This window comes from Cetorhinus maximus, chromosome 9, assembly GCF_964194155.1.
Source record: "Cetorhinus maximus chromosome 9, sCetMax3.hap1.1, whole genome shotgun sequence".
NCBI classification, from domain to species: domain Eukaryota; kingdom Metazoa; phylum Chordata; class Chondrichthyes; order Lamniformes; family Cetorhinidae; genus Cetorhinus; species Cetorhinus maximus.
Window position 1 is genome coordinate 10916116 of NC_135887.1, and position 24731 is coordinate 10940846.

At 46.0% G+C, this 24731-nt stretch overlaps 1 protein-coding gene across 1 annotated transcript in view; it reads left to right on the top strand.

The window, feature by feature from the left end:
• Nucleotides 1–17600: 17600 nt before the first annotated feature.
• The window catches only part of tlcd1 (TLC domain containing 1), a 62887-nt gene continuing 55756 nt past the window's right edge, over nucleotides 17601–24731 (top strand). Inside the window, exon 1 of the mRNA XM_078548029.1 lies at nucleotides 17601–17897. Coding sequence (XP_078404155.1) covers nucleotides 17698–17897 — 200 coding nt within the window. The 5' untranslated portion in view covers nucleotides 17601–17697. The remainder of the gene's footprint in view (nucleotides 17898–24731) is intronic.

The following is a 24731-nucleotide window of genomic DNA, read 5'->3' on the forward strand; positions in this document are numbered from 1 at the left end:
AGGAGCTGCCAAAATAAACTGAAGGCCTTTATTAAATATTTAGTTAAGGTGCCGCCAACACTGTGGTCCTACAAGGTGCTTTAATCTATCTGCATGCCCAGTGCAGTCAGAGACAGGATGAGGAAATTGTGTCTTTCTTAAATTCCTTTTTAAAGATATTTTAGTTTCTTTTCCCTTCATAGTTTCCCTCTTTCAGTGCTGCCCATGACCTTCAATACTACTCCACTTTATTTTTAATTTGAAAAAAAAAACAGTTTGAAATAACAAACAGATTCACCCAGTTTTTAATGGCTTCCTTCACCGGAAAGCCCTGGCGCGCAGTGGGGTTTGATAGGAGTAGACCACTCAGTCAGTGATGCTTCAGCCAGTTGGAGAGCCTTAAAGCATGAGCCTTGGCTCTGAGTGCAGCAAGTTCATTCATGCCTGAAGGTGGGGCATGGCAGCTGAGCCACTTTTTTTGCATCGCTTGGCACTCATGCTCATTCCAACAGGGAATAGTGATCAGGAGCAGCATCCCAGTTGATTTTCCCCTCCCTAACCTGGGGCACTTTGGCTAATTGCAATGCTCCTACTGCTGCCCCCAACTGAGATCAGCTGCTCACCACACAAAGGGAACTGAACCTGCGACCTCTTTGCTTTGCTCAATAGCACGTAAAGCAGCGCATTTTATTCCCTAAACTGCTGGGGAAACAGTGTCGACTTCCTTTTAAGTCGCTATTTACTTGAAATGATTACAGGGTGCCCGGGAGCCAAACGCCCTAATGCATTATCCATGAGGCAAACCGTGACTTATGTGACACAGGGACCAGCAGGTAGGGCAGGTCTTCACAAAATCAAATTGTAAGGCCTTTTAACACAGGTTTCTGTGTATTTCTATATCGCACATTTGTGCAAATGCAGTTAGTGCTGCAGCAGATAGGAATGAAGATTACGCTTTGTAACATGGTTGCACCTTTAAAATAATAATTCTTCTGTATGATTTTATCTTGTTGTTCCCAGACCAAGTAAGATTGCACAAGTGATCTGAGTTCCCAACAGCTATTGTAACCACGAGCTACAGAAAATCATGTGTTACTGAACAAATAGGCATCATGATAACCCTATAGCCACTGAATTCCACATTGAAGTAAAATGATCGGTTAGATGGTCATTCCCAACTGGCACGCATAATGGACTAGCTTTCCACCCCTGGGCTTTTGATTTGATTCCAGCCCATACTGATGGGGTTAGGTCTGCTCTCTAATGGGTGTTTTCCACCCTTGTGGTTCATCCTCGGATAGGCACTGGTTCCTTCCTGGGGTGCGGTACGTTGCTCCTTTCACAAGGCTCGAAGCAGTTAATTCTTCATGAGGGAACTTGGGCAACGGTTTTCCGTGAGGCTTTTTGACCATGAAGCATCAGGGTTGAACCCAATCCTGTCCTCATCCTGTGTCCTTACATGGTCACTTCAAGCTGGGTAGTGATCAGGGGCGGTCGTGGACTCTAGCTGATTTTTGACCTCTGTGGCTAAGGTTTGTTGACTGAAACTAGTTAAGTATGTATGCCTACGGGGTGCATTCTTCAGTTTAGATGTCATGACTGCCCTTAGCATGAAGAGTCAAAATATTTAGTGGCATTTAGTGTGGCATGCATCCTGTGCTAACCACTGGAATTCTACCCTGTGCCACAAAGCTAGCAGTAAAATATCAGAGAATCAGTGAGGAGGTTGGTTAGCACAATCCATTAGCAATACATTTAAGATACCTGAAGTTGCTGAAGCAGCTGGCAGGAGTGAAGCGTTTCACCATTCTAATGGGAGTAGAGTGTAGCAGAAAAATACAGTTCGGCTTACCACCACTACAATCTTGCATGATGCCTCTGGGGTGTGTGTGCTGTTCCCCCCACTTCTAGCAACCTAGGGGGAAAGTTTTCTAGGTGGCAGAAACCTTGCTTGATAAGCAGTCTGGTTTTGGCATGGGGCTCACTGCATCATTTCCTTGCCCTTTTTGGCTGTCATGGCAACTGGAATCATTAAACGAGGGCAAAGGGAGTAACCAGGACACTCACAGTAGAAATCCATCTAACTTGGCATCTCCATGGAACACATGAGAATTTCCAACTGACGCGACTCTGAACACCTGAATTAACAAGGAGGATGTTCTTTGCAGAGTATCTGCACACTGGCTGAGTGATCGCCTGTTCTATTTCTGTAGGACTCCACATGGCCTGAAATAACCCAAATGGGCACATCTGTGTAAGCAATGATACTGTAAAATCTTGGGAACCTAGCTATTTCAAAAATGTTTTGCGGCCTGGATATCCATTGCTGAGGCTTGGTTCCAAAGTACATGGACTAGGGCTCAGGATTTAGCAATTCTGATGTTCAGGATGGCGTGCTGCACCAAGGAATGGTTCAACCTCCTGTGGAGGTCTGAGACAGTAAGATTTCACAGTTGTCACGACTTTATAGGCCAAAGAAAGAGCTGTGCTGACATTGGACTGAACCTTCCAGGCTGGCTCACATGAAACGGCACAGCTCAATAAATATCTCCTTGGAAAGCTTGTGTGTAATATTCTGCAGTTACGTTCAAGCAGCTAGCTTTGAGGTGGGATACACATTGCTGTTAATGCATCATATGAAGTACACTCTTTCTTCCAGCATAGGCACATCCATCAGTTCAGGAGAACTCAGGTGTATTAGGTTGACAGTATGAGAGAGTGAGTTATCCATGGGTAAATGGAGAAAGGCATGGTGGACAAACATATATTTTAACTTTGTGGAACAAAATGTATATCTTTGAATTTGTATTATTGTTAAGCATGTACCCTTTACCCATCCATAAGTTCCAAAATCACTCTCATATTAGGTCAAATTAATAACCTCTACTGTGAGTATTGCTTAAAAAAGAGACATGCTGTATAAGCTTTTCATCCTGCACTCATCAGGGTGTCGCAAGATTATCATCAACGATTTTATTTCATGGCGGAGCAAGCTCGAAGGGCCGAGTGGCTTGTCCCTGCTCTTAATTCGTATGTATGTTCAAGTGTATGTTTGTATGTATAATAACAGCATGAAATGGCTAGCTTCACCTCTTGCTCAAATTTTTGAGAACCTTACCCTACCAGAGTAATCTGAGGTAGACTGGGTACTTTTCAGAACTGAAAGTGACGGCCTTAGGCCAATTCATGAGTTTGCGCGATATACAGTGAGCAATGATCTGGTCAGAGTAGCCATTACCCCACAGGATGGCCCTATTGATGCACCCTATTTCAACATCAAGCTTGCATGGTGAGCAAATGGCTCAGGCCCTACCTTAATCTCTACCTTATAAACAGCTCAGTCAACAAGTTGAACTCCTCACAAACTAATTTCTTTCCCCCCAAAAAATGAGATCAGTATAATGCTTTATTTTGTTACCTTGTCACATATTCCCTCCCTGTTAAATTTAATTGCTGGTCCACTAAGTAAAGCTGCTAACTATAAGCCTGTCACTGATTCTATAGACTTCACTGTGGTTTGATCCTCCCAACTTACAAAGACCTTAATTAAAAAGATAATGAGTTACTCGAATGTTCTGCCTTTGCAATTACACAATTTTGCTTACAGTTTTCTCAAGCTTGTGATTAACACATGCCGACATGCTCCCAATTAAAGGATCCCATTAAGCATGTGCTATAAGGCTCAGCCTCACTTCATAACTTCAGTTCTTGAGCCGCTGTGCAGTTGCAGAATCGTGAGACATGGCCAGATCTTGTTGGAGTGGGGCAATGTTCTCAGTGGGTCAGTACAGAGCGGGGAGGCTCTCTGGTAGCTAATGTAAAAAACATATCTTTTTATTTCTGTTGGGCTGCTGTAAAGAACATAACCCTTTATTTATTTTGGACTGTGGATTGAAATTACAATGGCTGCAGTTTGAAAGACATGTCTACTGGAACAGTGCTGGCCTCGGTGCCACACCTAATTGCGCCTCCTTGCCATGGGCGCTAAGACCCGTGTGTTAATCAAAGTGATGGACGCCGAATGTGTCCAAGGTGGCTGTTGGGGGAGGGGGTTGGGAGCAGCCGTACTATCTTCTGGGGACTGATCCAGGAGCCGCTGGAGGCCTCAGATGGGCCACTATGGTTGGGGTGCGGCGTGCGGGTGCAGAGTACATGAGCGATCAGCCCCAAAAAATGCTCTGCTCTGTTCTGCAGGCAAAAACTGAAAACAATATGAGGGAGCGCCAGCGAGCTGGTAGTGGGCACGCCATGCTGCAGCAGGCCATGGAGCTGGGGAGGAGGCAGGCGGCCAGGGTGGCAGGTGTCGGCGAGGCTGAGGTGCAGCGGCCAGGTATTTGAGGTTCACAGTCCCATCCACTCTGTCTCCCCACCATCCAAAGCACTGATGGTTGCTGCAATCGTTAATGCAGCAACACTGCTCATTCACAGACTGATACAGTCAGACGTGTGGGTCATAAACAAAGGTCCCTCGGCCCCTTGAGGATGCGCGTCTCCAGCACCTTCCAAAGTCGCCTTATCCCATTTCTGACCACTATCCCCATGGCCTAACCTGCCATGGCATCGCTGCTGCTCATCCAAAGACTTATAACATCTTGGGAGGGTTTGTACCTCCACCACCCTTTCAGCCAGTGTGTCCCATATTACTCCGTCCAAAAGGTCCTCAGCACCTCACCTGTCAACCTCATGGCACTCAACTTAAATAAATGCCACCACGTTAGCCATCCCTGCGCCAAGGGGAAATATTGCCTTCTGCCCACCCGGTCTATGCCCCTTCTAACGGTATGAAGGTCAATAATGTGACCTGTCAATCTCCTGTGCTCCACCGCAAATGTTGCAAGTGTTTGCAATGTTTCCTCATAACTCCAACTCTCCAGGCCAGCATGCATCCAAGTCAGGTACCTCTGCACTCTCCCCGCTCCAATGCCATCCCTCCCATGAAGTGCAGGTCACAAGTGAACGCAGAAGTGTAAATGTGGCCTCGATAGCGTTTTCTGCACTTGCAACATGACCTCCCTTTTCCTACATTCTATTCCTCGGCTAATAAAAGCAAGTTTGGCTTTGACCTTGTTAAACGCCTTATGTTCCTGTTCTGCTACCTTAACGGGTCTGCCCAGCAAGGTCCCTGTAATCATCGTGAATTCCCACGGTCCAACCATATCTCGTTTATTCCCGTACCTTGTTTGTCTTGCCCAAGTGCTTAACCGCACACTTATCCACATAACATTCCATGTGGCATTCCTTAGGCCATCTGACCAGCCTGTCTATATGCGCGTGCAATGTTTGGGCCTCCTCTTGACTATTTACCACCCCACCAATGTTCGTCTCCTTAGGTTCTTGAAGGTTGAGCGCATTATGAGGCTGGGGGGGAAAGGGATGAAAGGTGTTGTTGACTGAACACTAACTGATGCACTGTCCTTTTTGTTAATTTCAGCATCACCACTGCTTGGCCACCCCCAACACGTCCAGAGCCCCCTCCACACCTGAGGGCCACGACTTGCAACTTGCGTCACATCATTTCTGCGAGCCAGGCACCAGCGCAGCCACAAACACATCAGTGGGGAATATAGCATCAGCTAGTGTCCCGGGGCACAGTGGAGAGGGCACTTCCCAATCGCTGGAGGAGATGGCACGGACAGAGAGTGCTGATGGCGCCAGCAGCCGGAGGGCTGCAGGGGACCAGCCACATGCTGAGTCGGGCAGTGATGATGTGCCTCTGGAGATGTCACCAATGCAGCAGCTGCAGGACAAGCGACAGGATGTGAGGGAGCATCTGGCAGGGTTGCATGAGGGTGTGCTTCAGTTGGTCTCTTTAGTGGAGGAATCCAGGCAGAATGTCAGTGATGGCATGAGCCTCAGGACAGAGCTTCAGGCTTCCTCCACTGAGAGATTGGCGACTCTCATGGAGAGGGGATTCCAGCAGATAGAGAATCTTCTGATTGGGTTACGCTCTGACCTGCAAGCCCTCACAGCGCTAATGGCCACAGGTGGTCATTCGCAATGTGGGAGATGTTCTGGGCACCAAGTGTCGGCGCTCGGTGCCCATCCATCTGTGGTAAGCAGGGAGGTCCAATGTGACCCCACGTCGGTGCAGCAGCTGCCTGTCGTCGCTGCGAGCTCCTCTCAGGGCGCTCCGGATGAGGGCAACATCTCCTCCGCCCCTCTGCCAGTGACCGTTGCATCCATTGAGGCGGTGACAACTGGCATGGTGCCAGTTCTGGAACTGGCCACTCCCTCCCAGGCGGGGCCAGCACAGGCTCCCACGGGCCAGAGGATGGCCGCCAAGGTCATCGAGGCCAACAGGACAGCAGAGTCAGCAGGCTGTCTCAAAAGCCACTCCGAGCGATGGGGCAGCACCAAGACGTAGCGCCCGGAAACATTAGCATAAGGCATGTTAGGCACTCCATGGGTTTGTCACTGGTGATTTTGTGTTGGCCCTAGATTAGGGAAAATATCATTATGAACGTCAGAGCGATGTTTGTGCTTTATTTTGGTGGGAATAAAGTCCACTTTTCTGACCATGTCTGAGGGTGTTCCCTTTGTGCTGCATTTATATGTTTCACAGACATCTCATGAGTGTTTGGGTGGACATTGATGTTTCTGCACTAAGCCCTTAGTGGCAGCTGATGAGGGAGAAGATGTAGCACCTAAGTGCCACGTGTGGAAGTGCCAGGCAATGCTGCTCCTGCAGATCCATGTGTGTGGAGCTAGCTGAAGGTTCGTTGGATTAAAGTGTCCCAGGTGTCCCTGCCTCCTTGGTGTAATAGCGGGTCAGCGTGCTGCCCCTCATCATCGCCCTGTGTTTCCTCAGCCTCTGAGCTACTGCTGGATTCATCATGTGCAGCCTCATCCACTGCGTCAAGGTCTTCATCGTCAACTGTATCCCCCATTTCCAGCGCAAGATTGTGCAGAGCGCAGCATGCTACCACTATCACAGAGACGCAATCTGAGGGGTATTGGAGTGCGACCCCTGAGCAGTCCAGGCAACGGAAGCGCATCTTGAAAAGACCGATGGCTCTCTCCACCACAGCCCTTGTGGCTCCTATTGTAGCGCTCCTCAGCTTCTGTTATTGGATAGCAGAGAGGTGTCATGAGCCACCTTCTGAGGGGATAGCTCTTGCCACCCACCAGCCATCCATTCAGCCGGGCTGGAGCACTGAAGAGCCACGGCACCTGGGAGTGTCTGAGGATGTAGGCGTCGTGGGAGCTGCCTGGGTACCTTGCACAGACTTGCAGAATCTGCATCCTGTGATCACACACTATCTGCACGTTCGTGGAGTGGAAACCCTTCCTGTTGACAAAGACACCGGGCTCACCTGCTGGCGCCTTGATGGCCACATGTGTACAGTCTATAGCACCCTGGACACGGGGGAAGCCAGCAATGGCCGCGAAGCCTCTGGCTCACTGTGCCTGACTTGCCTGGTCGCAGCAGAAGTGGATGAGGGTCAATGCACGTCTGAACAGAGCGTCTGTAACCTGCTTGACACAAGTGTGGACAGCTGATTGGGAGACACCACAAAGATCACCCACCGAGCTCTGGAAGGAGCCAGAGGCATAGAAGTGGAGGGCAACTGTGACCTTCAGAGCCGCTGGCATGGGGTGTCCACCCACACAGTTAGCGGAGATCTCAGGGCCAATCATCTGACAGATATAGTGTACTGTCTCCCTTGACAGTCGGAGTCTCCTTCGGCACTGCACCTCAGACATATTGAGGTAGCTGCTTCTCTGCCTGTATACCCTGGCAGCAGGATAGTGGCGTCTTCTGCGGCCCCTTCCACCTTGGACAACCTCTTGGCCCTGCGCCCCTTGTGCCTGCGCCTGGCCTCCCAAAGGTGGCTCCCCTGGAGGTTGATTGTCCACTCCTGGCCTCCTCCTTATTCAAGCCCTCCCTCCCTCCTCAGAGGAGCTGCCTCCAGTGGAGATGTCAGAGCCCATACCCAGGCTAAATGGAGGCCTCCGGACAGCTGCAGGCCCGATAAAGATTCCTGTCTGCAGACTGCTGAGCTGAAGCTTCAAAGTACAGAGGAAGCTGTGGAATTTGTTCTGAACTGCTACAGATCACACAGGCAAGTTTAAAACACTTTCTGCAATAAATACTTAACAAACCAGATTGACAACCCCACTGAGCCCTCTTATCCCGCCATGTCAGAACCCATACCCAGGCTAAATGGATGCCTCCAGAAAGCTGCAGACCCAATAAAGATTATTGTCTTCAGACTGCTGAGCTGAAGCTTCAAAGTACAGAGAAAGCTGTTGGAAATCGATCTGAACTGCTATCACACAGGCAAGTTTAAAACACTTTCTGCAATAAATACTTCAGAAAAAACATGAACAACCCCTCGGAGCCCACATATCCCGCCCGTGGATGAGGTTTGTTAAAAAATCAGTTACCCGCCTGTCCGTTGGGCCTGTGCGCCGAGGTGAAGATCGCACGGGCTCCTCAAAATCAGTATCAATTACTGAGTTAAGGGCCTTAACAAGGCCGTTAATTAATGGCGGGCATGTGTCCCGCTGCATAGCGCTCCCGCCCACCTCAATATCGCGATGCCGCGCGCTAACATTGGGACGCTGGCGCAACATTTTAAGCGCTGAGGTGTGGGCTCCGCCACCCGCACATCAGCCATAAAATTCTGCTCCATGTTTTTTGTGTGTTTTGTATGTGTGTGGGATTTAAGAAAGGGGTAGAGTTTAGGTTATAGAGTTAGAAATTAGCAGTTCATATTTCTTTCTTTTGCCACTGGTTAACGACAATTTGTTCAATAAGCAGTTATTTACTTATTAAGTTTACAAACCTGGTGCTCGTATTCTGTTAACCTAAATTAAACAGTTAGGTGGTTTGATCAAACTCTTCACCTTTGTCACGGCTTGGGGAGCAGTGGGGCTTGATATTGCAGCGCTCTATTCCCAGTGAGTCATGACACTAAGCAAATGCTCACCTTTGATTTTTACGTGGCATGGCTGGCTAACAGGATTGGGGAGGGTATAAATGAATATGAGACGCTGAGAGGAAATAAAGGAGGAAAATAAATAGAGTAATGGGCTTCGGTCCAGAGCCTGTCTGGAGCACGTGTGAGTGGACACAAAGGAATTCAGCTTACATAGTTATAGGAAAGATTAGCAACCACATGATATGATTGTAAACAAAGGACAGGATTGAGATAATATGAATCAGTCCAAGGTTAAAATCGGAGTCCCTGCAGTGGGATGTTAAAATAATTTTAGCCTATGAGTAACATATTTTTAAATTTGGATGCAAGGCTGTCCTTTGCAGAGACATATTCAAAACCAAGGTCACAAGAGGCTTTTTTTTTTATCATACTGTATTCCTTCAAATCAGAACTCAGTCCCAGAATTTTCCTGCTATGTGCTAGGAGTGGGAGGAAGCTGACTTGTAGACAGCATGGAGTCAGCTTGGAGTGTCTGTGAACCAAACGTGGATACAGGAGCAACTGGAGTGGCAGAACATCAATGGGCATGCTGCTGGAGGTGGACATATGGAAACAGGGGACCAAAATGAAATGGAGAGTCATCCATGAGTCAAAAGAAGTTGATCCTAGAGGCCAATGCAGATGTGTAGTGGCCTCAGATGGCAGTAGCTCATGGTAGCAGGTCCAGTGGACCAGCAGAGGAATGTAGAACAGTAGGAACTAAACTATTTGTCTCAACCACTTCCTGTGATAAAATGTTCCACATTCTAACTGCTCTCAGTTAAAAAAAAAAGCTCCTTATTTCCTATAGGATTTATCAGTAACTATCCACATCTACCCTGTTCTAAAGACCCCATCCTGTTGAACCTTTCCCAATTGTAATCAGTCAGTTCTATTACCAGCCTTCTAAATCTTTGCTTTTCGCACTTTTTCTGAGGACACTAACTCCTTTTCATAACATGAAGACCAGAACTTTGCACAGTCCTCTAGCTGGCTCCTATACAAGTTTTCCTCACCTACTTTTCCAAACTTGAATAATTTGGAATTCTTTTATTCATTTTCAACACTTCGCTACGTGCTCCATGTACAATGAGGTAGAAATGTTCACATCTGCTGTTGATGTACACAATTTCAGCCTCATGATTTTGGAAATTTGTTCTACGAATCAATGTTCGATATTTTATCTGATAGGCTATACATACAGGGCAGCAAGGGATATTCATAGATATGGTGCCAGGGTCAAGGACGCCACTGAGCAGCTGCAGGACATTCAGAAGGGGGAGGGTGAACAGCCAGAGGTCGTGGTCCATATCGGTACGAATGACATAGGTGAAAAGAGGGATGAGGTCCTGCAAGCAGAATATAGTGAGCTAGGAAATAAATTAAAAAGCAGGACCTCCAAGACAGTAATCTCAGGATTACTCCCAGTGCCACCTGCTAGTGAAATCAGGAATAGGAGAATAAACCAGATGAATGGGTGGCTGGAGAGATGGTGTAGGAGGGAGGGATTTAGGTTCCTGAGGCATTGGGATCTGTACAAACTGGATGGGTTGCACACCAACGGGACCGGGTCTAATCTTGTTGCAGTGGTATTCGCTAGTATCGTGGAGGAGGGTTTAAACTAGAGTGGCAGGGGATGGGAACCCAAGCAGGAAGACACAAGACAGGGAAACAAACATAGAAATGAAGGACAGGAAAGTAGAAATCAGGAATGGAAGGCAGAGGAAACAAGGGCTAGCAGCGAATAGGGCCATAGTACAAAAAAAGACACGTAAAAATGTTAAAAAGACAAATTTAAAGGCACTGTGCCTGAATGAACAGAGCATTCGCAATAAGACAGATGGATAAACAGCGCAAATACATGTGAACGGGTATGATATGATTGCGATTACAGAGATATGGCTGCAGGGTGACCAAGACTGGACACTGAATATCCAAGGTATTTGATATTTAGGAAGGTCAGGCAAAATGGAAAAGAAGGTGGTGTGGCATTGGTAGTTAAGGATGAAATCAATGCAATAGCGAGAAAGGATATTGACTCAGAAAACCTAGATGTAGAATTAGTCTGGGTGGCACTAAAAAGCAACAAGGGACAGAAAACATTAGTGGGAGCTGTCTATAGGTCTCCAAACAGTAGTGGTAAGGTAGGGGATAGCATTAAACAGGAAATTAGAAATTTTTGCAACAAGGGTGCTACGGTAATCATGGGTGATTTTAACCTGATTATAGACTTGGCAAACCAAATTAGCAATAATACTGTGGCGGATGAATTCTTGGAGTGCATACCAGATGGCTTTTTTAGACCAGTACATTCGAGGAACCAACTAGGGAACAAGCTATCCTAGATTTGGCAATGTGTAATGAGAAGGGGTTAATTAATAAATTTGTTGCGCGGGGTCCTTTAAGCAAGATTGATCATAATATGAAGGAATTATTCATTAGTGGTCCAATTTGAAATGAGGGTCCTAAGTCTAAACAAAGGAAACTACGAAGGTATGAGGGGTGAGTTGGGTATTATAAATTGGGAAACTTCATTAAAAGGCATCACAGCTAATATTTAAGGAATGAATACATGCATTGCAACAGTTACACATTCCTTTCTGACAGAAAAACAAAACAGGTAAACCGGCCCAACCATGGCTAACAAAAGAAATTAAGGATAGTATTACACCCAGAGAAGAGTCATATAAAGTTGCTAGAAAAAGTAGCAAGCCTGAGGATTAGGAGCAGTTTAGAATTCAGCAGAGGACAAAGAGATTGATTAAGAGGGGAAAATAGAGTATGAGAATAAACTTGCAAGGAACATAAAAGCCGACTGTAAAAGTTTCTATAAGCATGTAAAAGGAAAAAGATTAGACAAGGCAAATGTAGGTCCCTCACAATCCGAAATGGGAGAATTTATAATGGAGAAGAAGGGAATGACAGAGCAATTAAACAATTACTTTAGTTTTGTCTTCATGGAAGAAGACACAAATAACTTCCCAGAAATGTTAGGGAACCAAGTGTTTGTGAGAAAGAGGAATTGAAGGAAATTAGCATTAGTAAAAAAATAGTGTCGGAGAAATTATTGGGGCTGAAAGCTGATAAATCCCCTGGATTTATCACATCCTACATAACAAGGGTATACATAAAGGAGGTGGCCATGAAAATAGTAGATGCATTGGTTGTCACCTTCCAAAATTCTGTAGATTCTGGAACAATCCTGGCAGAGTGGAGGGTGGCAAATGTAAACCCACTATTTAATAAAGGAGGGAGGGGTAAAACAGGGAATGACAAGCCAGTTAGCTTAACATCAGTAGTAGGGAAAATGCTAAAGTCTATTATAAAGGATGTGATAACAGGACACTTAGAAAATATCAACGGGATTAGACAAAGTCAACATGGATTTATGAAAGGGAAATCATGTTTGACAAACCTACTGGAGTTTTTTGAGGATGTAACTAGTAGAATAGATAAGGGAGAACCAGTAGATATGGTGTATTTGGATTTTCAAAAAGCTTTTGATAAAGTCCCACATCAGAGGTTAGCGTGCAAAACTAACAAAAAAATGGGGGTAATATATTGGCATGGATTGAGAATTGGTTGACAGACAAGAGACAGGGAGTAGAAATAAATTGGTCTTTTTCAAAGTGGCAGGTGGTGACCAGTGGGGTACTGTAGGGATCAGCGTTTGGGGCCTAGCTATTCACAATATATATCAAAGATTTAGATGAGGGAACCAAATGTACTGATGACACAAAACTAGGCAGGAATGTGAGTGGTGAGGAGGATGTAAAGAGTTTTCAAGACGATTTAGACATGTTGAGTGAGTGGGCAAATACATGGCAGATGCAGTATAACATGGATAAGTGTGAAGTTATCCACCTTGGTAGGAAAAACAGAATGGCAGAGTATTATTTAAATGGTGATAGATTGGGAAATGTACAAAGAGACCTGGATGTCCTTGTACACCAGTCACAGAAAGCAAGCATGCAGGTGCAGCAAGTAGTTAGGAAGGCAAATGGTATGCTGGCCTTCATTGCAAGAGGATTTGAATATAGGAGCAAGAATGTCTTACTGCAGCTGTACAGGGCCTTTGTGAGACCACACCTGGAGTATTGTGTGCAGTTTTGGTCTCCTTACCTAAGAAAGGATATGCTTGCCATAGAGGTACTGCAGCTAAGGTTCAACCAGACAGATTCCTGGGATGGCAGGATTGTCATATGAGGAGAGGTTGGGTTGACTAGGCCTGTATTCACTGGAGTTCAGTAGAATGAGTGGAAATCTCACTGAAACGTACAAACATCTGACAGGGATGGACAGACTGGATGCAGGGACATTGTTTCCCCTGGCTGGATCGCCTAGGACAAGGGGTCACAGTTTGAGGATAAAGGGTTAGGCCATTCAGGACTGAGATGAGGAGAAATTTCTTCACTCAGAGGGTGGCGAATCTGTGGAATTCTCTACCATAGAAAGCTGTGGTGGCCAAGTCACTGAATACATTTAAGAAGGAAATATATTTCTAGACACTAAAGGTGTCAAGGTCTATGGGGAGAGAGCGGGATCATGGCGTTGAGATAGAGGATCATCCATAATCATATTGAATGGTGGAGCAGGCTTGAAGGGCTTAATGACCTACTCCTGCTACAATTTTCTATGTTTCTCTATAATAATTTCACAGTTTCCAAAAGTTTCTTATTTTCATAGGTAATAAGTTATGATTATGTATGTGAATCAATGCAGGGCCTCCTGGGTAGATAGGAATTCCTGCACTTTTATCTGTGCCAATCTGAATAAAAAGCATTAAAGGAGCAGACACTACACTGAAGAAATAGTCAATGCATTGCAGATTTCAGTTCATTAAGCTCATCAGCATTGATTTGCGTTCATTGTAACTGTGACTCCTCAGTTGTGCGCTGTATTGCATTTAACCTCACATTTAACCCACACTGAGTAGCAATGACTTCCCAGTATGCTAAAAAAATTAACTCTCATTTAGCACAAGCTGCAATAAGAATTAATTTACCTCATTATGCTATCAATTATTCTGAACCGGAGAAATATAATCCCCTAGTGGTGCATATTATGTATTACAACTTTTTTTCTCTTTCAGGTGTTATGCCCACTGTTCTCAATTTCCAGCTTTTATTTTTGATTCTTAGCGATTTTTGGATATCAGATTCATTGGATGGATCAAATGTCAGCAGCTATACTTTATGCGAGAGTGTCAGCAGGTTGTTCACCATAAAACATACCGCAGAACCCGGTTCTTACCCAAGAACTCGAAACGTTAACTCTGTCTTCCTCTCCACAGATGCTGTCAGGCCTGCTGAGTTTTTCCAGCTATTTTTGTTTTTGTTTCTTATCCAAGGCCCATGTACCTGTCATTTCAACGGGGTTAATTAATGGAACAGGAGCTTTGGGAAATTTCCCCCTCTTCAATGCATTAGAGAAGCCCAGCAGGTTCAATCGAGGCATTGGGCAGAACCTTCTGGTTGGCGTGCGGGTGGCAGAGTCTGCACGCCAGCGCTTAAAATGTCACGCGAGCGTCCCGACGTCAGCGCGCGTGACATCACGATATTTCGGTCGGCGGGCGCACTCAGCAGTGGGACGGGCGCCCACCATTAATTAAAGGCCTTGTTAAGGCCATTAACTCTCCAATCAACCAGGATTTTGAGGGGCCCATGTGCCTCTCGGCTCGGCACCTGGGCCCAATGGGCAGGCGGGTAAGTGATTTATTTACAAACCTCATCCAGTGGAGGGATGAGGTTTGATAGCGGTTTTAAAAACGTTTAATAAAGTTTTTGTTTATTTCATTAACATGTCCCGCCTCGTGTGACATTTTCACATGAGGGGGACATGTTAATGAATTTTTTATTGTTCTATTTTTTGTATTTGCCAGGCTTTCAGCGATCTCCCTGAGGCATCACTTAGCCTCAGGGAGATGTGCGCTCTTTCGTGCACACGTGCGAAAGAGCACACTCTGGCAGTTGGGGAATCCCCCCCCCCCGCCTGCACAAGAAGCGCATAGCGCTTCCCGTTGGGCGGGCCTTAATTGGCCCGGCCACTTAAAATGGCGGCGGGGCCCATTTTGGCGGCGGCGATCAGCTGCCCGCCCGCTGCCGAGTCGGCCGGGCCCGCCCGCCCATCAAGGGCAAAATTCTGCTCATTAATGTGGGCATTAGATGATCATTCAAATAGAAACAATGTGAGGGATACGGGGAAAAGGCAGGAGAATGGCACTGAATCATAATGCTCACTCAGAGAGCCGGTGCAGACACGATGGGCCGAATGGCCTCCTTCTGCATCGTAACAATTCTGTGAGATCAACCAACTGAGCGTTAACTAGGAATCGAACCTGTGACACTGCTGGTCTGTAAGGGATTTGCTGGCCCCAGCAATGGTAGATCAAGAGAAGGCAATTGTGCAGGAGAATGTAGTGTCAGCAAGCATTGGTGACCATTCAGCTGCACTACTGAGTGAGGAGGCATGTACGCTCTCAGCTCTGTGATTTGCAACAAATCTCACGTCAATATTTCAGCTGTATCCAGGCTAATTTTGAAGTTTACAAAGATTTGATTATAATGTATGTGCAATTTAGGTACATCAGCCAATGCCAATTTATATTTAAACAGTGAAATGAAGCACATCATCCCCCCATTCACTGAGCCACAGTTTAATTCTGAGCCATACAGAACAAAAAGTCCTAAATCCAATCCCTAGTCTGTATTAGGAGGACATATAGAGTGGAAGTGGTGGTATTGCAATTGATCTTTCCCTGGGTTGGGTTGCAGCACATATAAGGTTCATGCATCTTCTGGAGAATAGATGCAGGTGGGGTAAGGAGAAGTTTGGGCCAAGCTGCGGTATCTCCATCTTTAAATTAGGTGCCAAAATTTGTGGTCTAGGCTCATATATGGTCCCTTGGGTGGGTACCAGAAGGATGTAACTTTCAATGAAATTATATTCCATTTAAATGGCGCTCCTATCACCTGGTAGCTCCATCGCTTGGTACTTCCATCACTTGGCGTTCCCAGTACTTGGCACACCCATTACCTGGCAGTCCCAGTATCTGACACTTCCAGTATCCAACATTCCCAATACATAGCATTCCCATCACCTGGTATTCCCAATATCTGGCACACCCATCACCTGGCATTCCTAGCACCTTGCACTCCCAGCACCTGGCATTCCCAGTACCTGGCACTCCCAACACCCAGCATTCCTAGTACCTGCTACTCCCAGTACTTGGCACACCCATTACCTGGCATTCCCAGTATCTGACACTTCCAGTATCTGACATTCCCAATACATAGCATTCCCATCACCTGGTATTCCCAATATCTGGCACACCCATCACCTGGCATTCCCAGCACCTTGCACTCCCAGCACCTGGCATTCCCAGTACCTGGCATTCCCAGTACCTGGCACTCCCAAAACCCGGCATTCCTAGTACCTGCTACTCCCAGTACCTGGCACTCTCAGTACCTGCTATTCCCAGTACCTGGCACTCTCAGTACCTGAATTCCCAGTACCTGGCACTCCCAACACCGGCATTCCTAGTACCTGCTACTCCCAGTACCTGGCACTCTCAGTACCTGCTATTCCCAGTACCTGGCACTCTCAGTACCTGAATTCCCAGTACCTGGCACTCCCAACACCGGCATTCCTAGTACCTGCTATTCCCAGTACCTGGCACTCCCAGTACCTGCTATTCCCAGTACCTGGCACTCCCAGTACCCGGCACTCCCAGTACCTGCTATTCCCAGTACCTGGCACTCCCAGTACCTGCTATTCCCAGTACCCGGCACTCCCAGTACCCGGCACTCCCAATACAAGGAACTCTCAATTTTCAGCTCTTGACTGTAATGACTGTAAAATGAGGAACATCATGAATTGTGGATGCCGATCTCCACGACTGATTTTCTGATCTGTGCTCCCGGTGGAGCGAGCCGTATGTCAGCCGAGTCTTGCAATTTAAACCATTCACTTTATTTTGGTTAATGACATCAAATGTACAATACAAGATCCCGCCGGAAGGTCCATCAACTGAAACTTCCTTTCTTCACAGCTGCTGCCTGAGGCGACTCGGGTGTTTCCAGCATTTTTCTGTTTTGAGTTCCGATTCCCAGCGGCCGCGGTATTTTGCTTTTCATCCCCCTTGGACATCAACTATATCCTATAACACACCCCTTTGCGCCTGGTGCGTTTGTCGGATGTCAAATTTAAGTCACCTGGAGTGAGATTCACTCCTGTGAAACCGGAGACTTTTTACATGTGTTAAAACCGGTTCACAGTCGAGCTCTCACTTTTCTGTCCAGAACCTCAAAAGTTATTTACAACTCCATGTCCATCAGTGGCCTGGCTTCCCTTTGCATTATAAACGCTGAAGTTACCAGGGTGCAAGTTTGGTGACATTGATATAACATAAAGTAACTGTAAAATAGACACCCTTCTATTTTATATAGACACCCAACGTTAGGCTGGGATACGTTGTGATAAGAAAAAAATTTGGTTTTCAACATGGGAGCAACGCTCCACCCAAAACCTCCAGTCCAACTCCCCAACACTTTGACTGAAGTGCTTCTTTCGCTGGCTTTTGTAATACATGCGATCTCCCCCATTGTCCCCTCGCCAATTGAATGCGTTTCCAAATCGCCGCAGCCAATCAGGACCTGTGGGACGGCCTTTCTCCACCAACCAGGGATCGGGGAGAGAGCACGGACCAGCCCTCGCCTGTAGGGAGAGAGGCGTTTCCAGCGCCGCTCCCACTGAGTTGAAAGCGCTGCTTTCCTTCGGCGCCGCTCCTCCAGCCATGATTGCCCAGAGTCACCCCATTCTGTCCATCCTCTTCTTTGCGTTGAGTTTCAAGACGCTGCGGGTCCTCCTGCGGACGCAGAGTTTCACTCTCCCCCCTAAGCAAGTCGAGGGGAACAGGACCAAGTCTTGGAGATGGACCAACCTCAGCGTCTCCCTTGTGCATTCAGCAATCACAGGACCGTGGGCTTTGTTGTGGTACGTTGCTTAAAATAACCATCCACATGCACGTTTAAGGGGGGCAGAAGCGCAGCCGACAGGAATATGGTTTTAGTATAGGGGGGGTGGGGGGGGGAAATCTAATCGCAGCGTGTTTCCAATACTTTCCTTCGTTGTCAGCACAATTCGAGTTTAAAATCTGAGTCACTTGTGGCGTTATTGGCATCTGTAGGCATCCTTGTAAAATGCCTTTTATATGAGAGCAGTGTTCTCTGTCCAATGTTACATCCAGACCATCCTACTTTTTAAACCGTCATAGGAGTTTTATTGATTATATTAATTTATGTTTTGCCATTTTTTTTAAAAGATAAAACAGGACTAACACGTTGGTTTCATTATGGCAGGAGCTCTACAATCGGGTTTGAGAAGGTTGAGTACCCTAGTTGCAATGTGGAAAACCCTCTATTAAAGTTGAATCCTGATTGGCTGAAAAGATATTATCATTGGGGTTACCTTGGCGATATCATAATGTTGCTGTTTCAAGTAGGTTCAACCCATCTACTGTATGAGGTAGATTCAAACCTGTACTCTATGATGCAGGTTCAATTCAGTGCTCTAAAGTAGGTTCAACCCTTGTACTCTACAACGTAGGTACAATGTTGTCAACTCTATACTTCAACGTTAGCTCAGCCCCTGTACTCTACAACATCGGTCCAACCCCCTGAACTCTACAATGTCGATTTTAAAACTGGAGCCTACAGATTCCAAGGGATCCACAAGGGGTTTTACGCACAGTCAGTGGAGTAAGCGGATTTCTATTTGGATGTCATCAGATTTTGGTTTAAGTCTTTTTATTAACAGCATATGATTTCTAACACTGCTTACTGCCAAAAATTGGAAATTCAACAATTGGTTGCATTCTATTCTTTTCATTCACTGAAACTGTCAGAAGGTGGGTCAGTATTTTTAGGAGACCCCTAGGAGTGCATCAGTATTTTCTGTATGTCTGTATGTGTGTCTGTATTTCCAAGGAGACCTTAGGAATGCATCAGTATTTTCATGGGGCCCCCAGGAGTCTGAATATTTGAAGGGAATTCTTGGGTGCATGGAAGTGGAAGACTTGTTAAATGAGTACTTGGTGTTTTAAAATATAGAGGTGACAATGTGAGTTACCCAAAGGACAACTGTGCAATTGATTATGGAAAACTTTTACTAGGAATACGTGAGGAAATTTCAGATGTGTTAATTGTAATTTTCCAAAGCTCTCCAGGTTTTAGGAAATGTTCTTTTGGATTGGTAAATTGCACGTTAGAAATGTCTCTGCTTTATTCAAGAAGGGGGAAGGGAAACTGCATTAACTACAGACAAACCACAAACTACAGTGAAACATCAGTTCACAGAATCTCTACAGCACAAAAGGAGGCCATTCAGCCCATCAGTTCTGCACAGGTTCTCCAAATGTGCGATTTACTTAGTATCATTCTCCTGCCTTCTCCCCATAACCCTGCAATGTTCCTTTTCACCTAACACCCTAATTCGCTTTTGAATGCCTCGATTGAACCTGCCTCTGCCACACGCTCAGGCAGACCATTCCACTCGCTGCATGAAAAAGTTTTCTTTCAAGTTGTTTTTTGCTTTTTTTGCAGAATACTTTAAATCTCTGCCCTCTCGTTCTCGATCCTTTCCCAGATGGGAATAGTTTCTCCCTATCTACTCTGTCCAGACACCTCATGATTTTGAATACCTCTATCAAATCTTCTCTCAGCCGCCTTTCCTCTAAGGAAAACAGCTCTAACTTCTCCAATCTTGCTTCATAACTTAAGTTCCTCATCCGTGGAACCATTCTCGTGAATCTTTTCTGCACTCTCTCCAATGCCTTTGTATTTTTCCTAAAGTGCGGCAGCCAGAACTGGGAGCAATACCCCAGCTGAGGCCTAACTAGTATTTTATACAAGTCCAACATGCCTCCTTTCTCTTGTACTCTATGCCCCTGTTAATAAAACCCAGGATACTGTATACTTTTTAACCACACTCTCAATCTGTCCTGCCACCTTTAATGACTTATGCACATATACACCCAGGTCCTTCTGCTCCTGCACCCTCTTTAGAGTTGTAACCTTTATTTTTTATTGTCTGTCCATGTCCTTCCTATCAAAATGAATCACTTCACATTTCTCCACATTGAACTTCATCTGCCACCTGTCCACCCATTCCGCCAACTTGTCTGAGTCCTTGAAGCCTACACTTGGAAGGATGTACTACCGAGAGGCTTCTGTAGTTGAGCAACAAACTTTATTACAGAGCTGCTGGATTAGCTGCAGGCCTCTAGAGAGGCTACAGTACACTTTCTAGGCTAGGAAAACTTCACCCCTTAGAAGATTCCCCATGCTCGATGCTGATTGGCTGATCTGACCACGTGATCCTCACTCAGTAAGGCTGGCCTTAAAGCAACAATCACCACACCCCTCCCCCTTTAATTCCTTGTTTTACTTTCCTTATTTACACAAATTACTTTATATAGGTGAATAGAAGACAATATCAAACATCTTAAAGTAATCACACTGGCACTTTGCATGAATTCAGATGACACACTTATCTACATAGGTCCAGTAATTACAAATCAGGTCATTGAGGGGGTTTTCTGTTCCGGGTAGAGGGATGTAATTCTATAGCCTGAGGCTCTTCCAAAGGATCAACACTAACAGAAACTGCGATACTGGTACCTCTTTTGGCACAGGCAGTTCATCACTATTTGATTCAATGGAGACATCAGTTATGTCTATAACATGTCGATCAGGTACTTCAGTGCTTATGGGTTCAATAACATTCCTTGGTGGCAACACTGACTGTGGAAGCGTCTCCCTGCTCCTCAGGTGATTCACGTGCGTACGAGCGATCCGGCCTTCCACGTCTACTTGATATGAAAGGGGTCCAGTCTCACAGACAATAATTCCTGGGATCCAACTTGGACCACCACTGAAGTTTCTTACATATATGGCTTCATCCATTATAAATTTCCGGGTTCTGCTATGCAAATCGTGGCTTGATTTTCTCTACCCTCCCTGGGAAATTTGGAAATATGAGACTCAGTTTTGGCCTGAGACGATGCTTCATAAGCAGTTCTGCTGGTGGAACTCCCGTTGTTGCATGCGGAGTCGTGCGGTAGCCAAGCTAAGAAGGAAACATGAGATTTTGGTTTCCAATGTTCCTCCCGACAATTTTTGTAGTCCTGACTTGAAAGTTTGGATGCTCTCTTGGCCAGTCCCATTTGACACTGGGTGGTAAGGCACAGTTTGGATGTGTTTAATGCCGTTTAGATTGATGAAGGTTTGAAATTCAGCACTTGTAAATATGGCTCCATTGTCTAATACGATAACGTTGGGAAATCCATGAGTCGAAACGCATTGGCACAACCTTTCGATGCTAGCATGAGATGTAGATGATTTCACCTCAAAAATCTCCCTCCGTTTTGAGTGTGCATCAATTATGAACAAAGACATTGTGCCCAGGAATGGACCCACGTGGTCTATATGGATCTGCATCCATGGTCGGCTTCCCAACGGTGTAGTGATGCTGCGGCTGGCATCTCTTGTAGCAGTTGGCACTGTTGACAGTGCCTGACTAACTTCTCAATATCTGCATCTATGCCAGGCCACCACACGAAATTCCTGGCGAGCATTTTCATTTTAGAAATGCCAGGATGAGTGCTGTGTAATTCGGGTACGAGCAGTTCCCTGCCTGGGACAGGAACAACTACTCTTGCTCCCAGAGTATGATGCCATCCTGGCAACTCAATTTGTATTTGCGGGTCAAAAATTGATTCATTTCCACGGAGACTGGCTCATTTAACCATCCTGTAAGCATCTGGTCTCTCACTTTGGACAGAAGCAGATCTCGATTGGTCCAATTCCTGGTCTGCTTCATGCAGATGGGTGATGTGTCTAAAAAATTTAATGCAAGACGACTTCTTGGGGTACAGGAGTACATGAGATGCTTTCTTGCAAGGGTAGGTGGCTAAGGGTGTCTGCGTTCGCTATGTGTATCTCAGGTCGGTGCTTGAAATGTATTTGTAGGCAGACAGAATTAATGCCCATTGCTGAATTCTTGCCGAGGCTATTGGCGGGATAGCCTTGTCTTCTTTGGAAAGGCCCAAAAGCGGTTTATGATCGGAGACAATAGTAAAATGCCTGCCTTGTAGGTATTGGTGGAATTTTTTAACTCCGAAGACTATTGACAGTCCTTCCTTCTCGATCTGCAAATACCCTTTTCGGCCACAGAGAGGGTTCTTGATACGTAACCTATTGGCCTCTCAGAGCCGTCGTCCATTTCACGGGACAACACTGCACGAGCGCCATAAGGAGAGGAATCGCAAGTGAATATCTATTCTATAGATGGGTCAAAGTACACTAACAAGGTTGAGGAGTGCAGCAGTTGTTTTACTGTGTGGAAGGCTGCCTCCTGTGGCGCCTTCCAGGACCAACAATGGTATTTCTTCAGCAGTATGTGCAAGGGGGCCAGTTCAGTCAATAAGTTGGGTAAAAATCGCCCATAGTAGTTTACCATCCCTAAAAATGATTTGAGTTTGGTGATATTTGTGGAGGAAGGCGCCTCCTTTAATTACCTTAGCTTTTACTTGCATGGGGTGTAATCCTTGTGCGTCCACATGGTGCCCCAGATAGATAACCTCGGTGGCTTGGAAAGTGCATTTCTCCTTTTTGGGTGGACTTCAGCTTCCAGAAATCTTTTTAATATCTCCTTTTAAATTTGCTAAATGCTCGGCCTCTGTCGATCCAGTTACGAGGACATTGTCAAGGTATACTACAACCCGTGGTAGACCCTGTAGCAAACTCTCCATTGTTCTTTGAAATATTGCACATGCCAAGGACACGCCAAAAGGTAGGCGCATATACTGGAATAAGCCTTTGTGAGTGTTTATTGTGACATACCCCCCGGTATGCACACGAACAGAGGAGAGACCTCATCCTGAGTGAGACACAGCCAGAGTGAGAGTGGGTATTGGCAATTTGGTGCACAGTGGGAATTCGGTGCAAAGGAGAAGAGGTGCTCTTTGCATTTTTTCTTTGCCATCCAACTTCTTAAATCTTCAGAGAGTGGTCTTGCTCTGCTACAGCAATAGAGGCTACAAGGGAAAGGAATGACTGGTAAGTAGTGGGTAAGGTCGGTTAAGTATTTACTCCTTTTATTGCTTATAGTTTAAGGTCTTTTTGTGGTTTATAGTTTGTATATTCTGTAGTAACAAGGATCAGGAAAGAAGGGCCCTAGAGTAATTGATTTAAAAGGTTTAATTTGAAGGGGATAAGTCATGGCAGGAGAGCTCAAAGCCGTGGTGTGCTCCTCATGCTCCATGTCGGAAGCTGGGAACATTTCCAGTGCCCGGGACCAGCATGTGTGCAGGAAGTGTGTCCAGCTGCAGCTCCTGGAAGTTCGGGTTTCAGAGCTGGAACGGCAGCTGGGGACACTGTGGAGCATCCGCGAGTCTGAGAGCATCGTGGATAGCATGTTTAGAGAGGTGGTCACACCGCAGCTGAAGGGACTTGAGGAAGGAAGGGAATGGGTGACCACTAGGCAGTCCAAGGGAAACAGGCAGGTAGTTCAGGAGCCCCCTGGGGTCCCACTCGCAAATCGGTATTCCATTTTGGAGGATGATGAGGGCGCTGGTTCTTCCAGGGAGTGCAGACAGAGCCAAGCTTCTAGCACCACAAGCAGCCTGTTTGTACAGGAGGAGAGGAAAAGAGGAAGAGCAATAGTAATAGGGGATTCTATAGTCAAGGGAACAGATAGGCGCTACTGTGGCCATCAACGTGACTCCAGGATGGTGTGTTGCCTCCCTGGTGCCAGGGTTGGGATGTCACTGAACGGCTGCAGGGCATCCTGAAGGGGGAGGGTGATAAGGCAGAGGTCATGGTACATGTTGGTACCAATGACATAGGTAGAAAGAGGGATAAGGTCTTGCATCAATAATTCAGGGAGTTAGGCAGTAGACTAAAAAGCAAGACCTCTCGGGTTGTAATCTCTGGATTACTCCCAGTGCCACGTGCTAGCGAGCTCAGAAATATGAGAATAGTGCAGATGAATACGTGGTTTAAGAGTTGGTGCGGGAGGGAGGGTTTTAGATTCCTGGATCACTGGGACTGTTTCTGGGAATGGTGGGACCTGTACAAGCGGGACAGTCTATATCTGAACCAGAGCGGAACTAATATCCTTGTGGGCGGGTTTGCTAGTGCTGTTGGGAGGAGTTTAAACTAATTCGGCACGGGGAGGGGACACAGAATGTCAGCAGAATAGGGACACATCATAATACAGTAAAACAATCAAGTTAGAGGGAGTACAGATGTATTAAGTTTCAAGGGAGTAAGGCAAGGCTGGATAGCCTCTACTTTAATGCCAGGAGTAATACAGGTAAAACAGATGAGTTAAGGGTGAGGATTGACGCGTGGAATTGTGATTATAGTAGCCATCACTGAGATGTGGTTGAGGGAGGGGTAGGATTGGCAGCTCAACATTCTGGGATATAGAATCTTCAGGCGAAACAGGGGAGGGGGTAAAAGAGAAGGAGGTATTGCATTATTAGTTAAGGAGTCAGTTGCCGCAGTAAGGAGAGATGATATCTTGGAGGGGGCATCGAATGAAGCTTTGTGGGTAGAGTTTAGGAATAAGAAAGGGGCAGCCACATTGTTAGGTGTTTATTATAGACCCCCAGATGGTCAGCAGGAAATTGAGCAAATACGTGCACAATTTGCGGAGGTGTGTACAAACAATAGAGTAATTATATTAGGTGATTTCAACTTTCCCAACATTAATTGGGATAGACATAATGTTAAGGGCTTGGATGAAGTGGATTTCTTGAAATGT